The sequence below is a fragment of the Egretta garzetta genome, unplaced genomic scaffold (genome assembly GCF_000687185.1).
Source record: "Egretta garzetta isolate BGI_Z169 unplaced genomic scaffold, ASM68718v1 scaffold260, whole genome shotgun sequence".
Taxonomy (NCBI): Eukaryota; Metazoa; Chordata; class Aves; order Pelecaniformes; family Ardeidae; genus Egretta; species Egretta garzetta.
In genome coordinates, this window is record NW_009258662.1 from 244614 (window position 1) to 249515 (window position 4902).

A 4902-nucleotide genomic window follows, 5' to 3' on the forward strand; every position below is an offset into this window, starting at 1 on the left:
GGTTTTGGGGGTGGGCGGGATGGTTTTGGCGTGGGCAGGGTGATTTTGGCGTGGGCAGGATGGTTTGGGAGGGAAGTGGCCTCTCCAAAGGAAAGGCATAAGAGGAAGGGGAGGATGCTCTCCGGGGACCCCCTGCTTCTGGGCGTGGGGAATTCTCATTGTTCCTCCAGGAACTGACGGGCGTGTGTGTTCCCAAGAGGTGGTGTTGGGGAGCTGGAGGAGAGGGGATGGCTCCCCCCTTGGGGGAAGACGGCGGGTGGGAGCCATGCACCACCCCAGAGGGCCCCAAACCCTGCCTCCTGCCAGCAGCTGCCTGCTGGGTTGCCTCCTGCTGGGGCTGGAGGTGACAAAGCTGCTTGCATAGCTGCTGAGAAATCGTGCCCCGTGTATGGGGTACAGCAGGTTGGAACGTCAGGCCGAGCCCGGCAGCCTGCCCTGCGGGTGGACCCCAGCAAGGACCGTAGCGGGTGCACGGCTGGTTCCCCTGGTAGGGATGCTCTCAAGGTTGCATCAGGAATTGGCCGTGTTCCCCTGCGTTGCGCTTCAGTTGGCGAGGCAGGGGCGTTAAGTCTTGCACGGGCAGATTTAGGAGGTCTGGCCCTGGCTGTAGTGTCTCCCCTCCTGATCCATAACCCCGGGTGCTGGATGTGGGACCCCCATCCATGGGGGGTGACGATGTTATCTCTCATGTGAGCCTGCCACATAAGGAATTGTGCAGTAGGAGAGGAGAAATTTGAGGAGCCTGCAGTTTGCAGGTTCGGGGGTTTTTTTTAATATATGATAGGCCTTTAATGAAATGCTGCTGGGCTTGTTCTTCTTCCCAGTCCTGTTGGTGACAAAGTGATGCTGCTCGGTGGCTGGCAATTCAAGGGTTCCGTCCTCATTTGGACTTTTTGCTTCTCCTGACATATATCATGAGAAGCTCCAGCGAAGGAAAAATGTCCAGCCCAGGGATACTGGCAAAGGGCATGAGGATCTAACAAGCAAATTAAAAAGCCTACACATACTATGTGCTGTGAAAGTGCTGGTACTCGCGGTTCCCTTCCAGGGGGTGGTTTCAGTGCACCATACACCTCAGGATTGTGTTATTCTTCAGGTCTGCTCCATCTTTCATAACCACCGGCTTGTGTTAGCATTTACTGCTTTATGCTGGTAAATAAAAAGCTACCTCTAGGGATGAGGAGAGGGATGGTCAGTCCAGCTGAAATACAGGCCGAGGTGTTTATTTTTTTAAAAAATAAGGCAAATCACCCTTTTTCTCCTGCTCCATCGGTGCTTGCCTTGACACGGGGGTCTTATGGAGATGTATTCAAAGGGGAGGAATTGTAGCTGCAAGGTCTGGTTTGCTGATGGTTTTTAGCATCGACCTTTATGTGAACAGCACAATGCTGCTCCTATCAGCCCTGCTTTTGCAGGGTACCAAGGCACTTATTTTTAAAACGAGGATGCATTTATCTTGCTGCAGGTTGCATGAAAATGCATGGGGCTGTTCTTTACTCCTTGCTACCTTGAAAGCAAAACACACCTGAAAGGAGATGCTATTGTCAGCTAGCGCTGGCAAGCCAAGCCCAGACTTACCCCGTGTAGGTGTAGATGCTCAGCGAAGGCGTTGAAGCTCCAAACTTAGTTGTTGAAGCTTCATTGACTTTTCGGGAAGATAGTTTTGAGGTGGGCTGAGTCGCTCTCTGGAGGCGTCCCATTTCCAGTGATTTCAGATGGGGCCAGGAAGGACAGTGGTTCTAACACTAAATAGTTTTAAAATCACATGCTGAGTGGGGTCCTGGTGTGGAATAAGCTCCTTGTTCCCAGCTCTTTCTTCTAGCTACCAGCCCATGTTCCCCGTCTGCGTTTCTCCAGCATGGAGACCCACTTGCTCCACGTGTATGGTTTTCTTTATTTAATTATTTATTCATTTCCTCTCCAGGCTTCTGGGCCGATCGAACACCAGTTCATGAAGCAGCAAGGCGGGGAGAAATACTGCAGCTGCAGCAGCTGATAGAGAGTGGAGCCTGCGTCAACGCGGTCACCTATGACTCTATCACCCCGTTGCACGAGGCCAGCCTGCGAGGGCAAACGCAGTGTGTCAAGCTCCTGCTGGCTGCAGGGGCCCAGGTGTGTGGTTGGGTCTGATCCGTCTGGGAACATCAGCTTGATGTCTGAAGTTATTTCTGGGATCTGGATTCTCCCCATCTAGTTCTAGGCTCTTCTTCATCACTTCATCGGGTCCTGCCCTGGGGTCACCACAACCCCACGCAGCGCTCCAGGCGTGGGGTAGAGGGGCTGGAAAGCTGCCCGATGGAAAAGGCCCTGGGGGGGTTGGTCGAGAGGGGGCTGAATATGAGCCAGCAGGGTGCCCGGGTGGCCAAGAGGGCCAGCGGCATCCTGGCTTGTCTCAGGAGTGGTGTGGCCAGCAGGAGCAGGGCAGGGACCGTGCCCCTGTGCTGGGCACTGGGGGGGCCGCCCCTCGAGTGCTGGGGTCAGGGTTGGGCCCCTCCCTCCCCGAAGGACCTGGAGGGGCTGGAGCGTGTCCAGAGAAGGGCAGCGGAGCTGGGGAGGGGTCTGGAGCCCCAGGCTGCTGGGGAGCGGCTGGGGGAGCTGGGGGGGTTCAGCCTGGAGCAGAGGAGGCTGAGGGGAGCCCTCATCGCTGCCTACAAGTGCCTGAGAGGAGGGGGGAGCCGGGGGGGTCGGGCTCTGCTCCCAGGGAAGGGGCGATGGGACGAGGGGCACCGGCCTCAAGTTGTGCCAGGGCAGGGTGAGGTTGGGCATGGGGAACAATTCCTTCCCCTTGGGGCTGTCAGGGGCTGGAAGGGGCTGCCCAGGGAAGGGGTCGAGTCCCCAGCCCTGGGGGGATTTAACAGCCGGGCAGAGGCGGTGCTGAGGGCCGGGGTTTGGGGGTGGGATGGCAGGGGTAGGGGGGCGGTTGGGCTTGATGATCTTAAAGGTCTTTTCCAACCTAAACGATTCTATGGTTTTGTGATTCTATGAATATACATCTGTGCCCTGCGAGTGATGGGAGCAGCACAAGCCAGGTTGCTGGCAGTAGCAACCAACGCCTTCCTGAGTCCAGACTGTTTCTAGAGTTAAAAGAAGTGACAACATAGGCAAGTGGGCACTGCCACACAGCAGCCTGTGGGTACCTAACATTTTTCTTCTACCTTGCAGGTGGATGCCAGGAATATCGACGGCAGCACTCCGCTCTGCGACGCCTGTGCCTCGGGTAGCATAGAGTGTGTGAAAGTGCTGCTGTCCCATGGCGCCAAGGTGAACCCTCCCCTTTACACAGCGTCTCCTCTCCACGAAGCCTGCATGAATGGTAAAAAGTCTTACCTTTGCACACTTATTTGCAGCTTGGAAAAAAAAAAAACAAACCCAACAACAAGCTGCCAAGTATCTTAAATTGACCGTAAGCTGTTGTTGCTCATCAGACCATTACAGCTTGCAAATATATCAGCCCTACGTGAGCACAGCTCCCTTTGAACGCAGAATGCGAAGCACTGTGGTATCAGATGAATAAAGCCGTCCTTTGTGTTGGGTGCTTTTATCCCACATGAAACACAGGGGCAGGTAAAGTGCCAGCTTCTTGATGCTTGATTAGAAAACCTTGAGCCAAACCAGTAGCTTTCCTCTTGCGAGCAGTGGGGAGTTTGCATCCTTTCCCTCTGATCCAAGTTGAGATGGGATATATTGTTCTGATTAAGACGTGAGACTGTCTTAATCAGGTGTCCAGACCCCTCCTGGTTTTTCGGAGCTGGTGGATGAAGCTGTGGGTGGGAAGAAAGTGCCAGGGACTGTTGGGCAGCAGTGGTCCTTGTCCCTCTCTCAGCTTTTTCCAGCTGGAGGGTCTGTCCAGGGGATAAGAGAAAACTACAGGGGCCAAAATAACGTTCCAGCTAGCACACACCAGCTGCTCTCTGCTCCCCCCATCCTCTGCTCAAGCCTCTCCTGGACATTTGGATCTGGGTTACGGAGCAAGAGCAAGTGTCAGTGGGGGCTGTGGTAGCAGCAGAGGTGGGGGGAGTGGCAGAGGGACATTTGAGTGTCATTCCAACCCTGAACTTGCACAAATGCAACAGCAGGAAAGCCAGGATGTGAGAGCGGCAGTGTCCCCATTAGAAGATTGTGACCAAATATTTTAATTGTTTCGTGCCTCAGTTTCCTCTTTGTAAGATATAATACCTCCTCTCTCCTCCCCTTCACTGTTTTTGTTATCTGCTGTTCTGGACAGAGATTCCCTTCGACTGTGAAGGCTGTGGGAGACAGCATTTTTGACAAACAGGTAGTTACCTGAAAACATAGCTGTGAGCTCTTGCTTAGCTTTTCCTCGTTAAGCCTTTTTTCCTAAGGCTTGTTGATGATGACTGCCCGCTTTCTGTTAAGTTGTATTATTAGCATTGCAAAAAGTAAAGCTAGAATGGTCTAGAAGGTGATCTAATCCATCCAGGGCAGGATCAGCAATAGAACCAGCTCCACGAACAACAGGCGATTTAGTACAAACCCTTGAATTCAGGTTTGTTTGACTTGACTCCCCGCGAGACCTGTTAGCTCTAGCTCCGTGCCGTGCAGATGTGACTCTTCCTTGTGCCCCGCTCTCAGTCTCGATCCTACAGTGTATTGTGTTGGCTCACAAGCATTTCCATTTTGCAGCTGACACCCCCAAATATTAAACAGGCCGTTTGTGGGTCAAGCTGATCTCAGCATGCCATATGCTCCCATTTGAGCTGGGTTCTTTCTTTTGACTCGGATCCTCCTTTTCTAAAGGTAGCTCAGAGTGTGTGCAACTCCTCATCGACGTCGGTGCAAACTTGGAGGCTCACGACTGCCATTTCGGGACGCCCCTACACGTGGCCTGTGCCAGGGAGCATCTGGACTGTGCAAAGTTGCTGCTCAAGGCAGGTATGGCAG

At 53.6% G+C, this 4902-nt stretch overlaps 1 protein-coding gene across 1 annotated transcript in view; it reads left to right on the forward strand.

Moving 5' to 3' along the window:
- Positions 1-183: 183 nt before the first annotated feature.
- The window catches only part of ASB13 (ankyrin repeat and SOCS box containing 13), a gene marked incomplete at its 5' end in the record, with an annotated part of 11388 nt that continues 6669 nt past the window's right edge, over positions 184-4902 (forward strand). The window contains 4 exons of the mRNA XM_035903877.1: positions 184-487; positions 1925-2112; positions 3163-3313; positions 4759-4893. Of these exons, the coding sequence (XP_035759770.1) occupies positions 184-487; positions 1925-2112; positions 3163-3313; positions 4759-4893 (778 nt within the window). The remainder of the gene's footprint in view (positions 488-1924; positions 2113-3162; positions 3314-4758; positions 4894-4902) is intronic.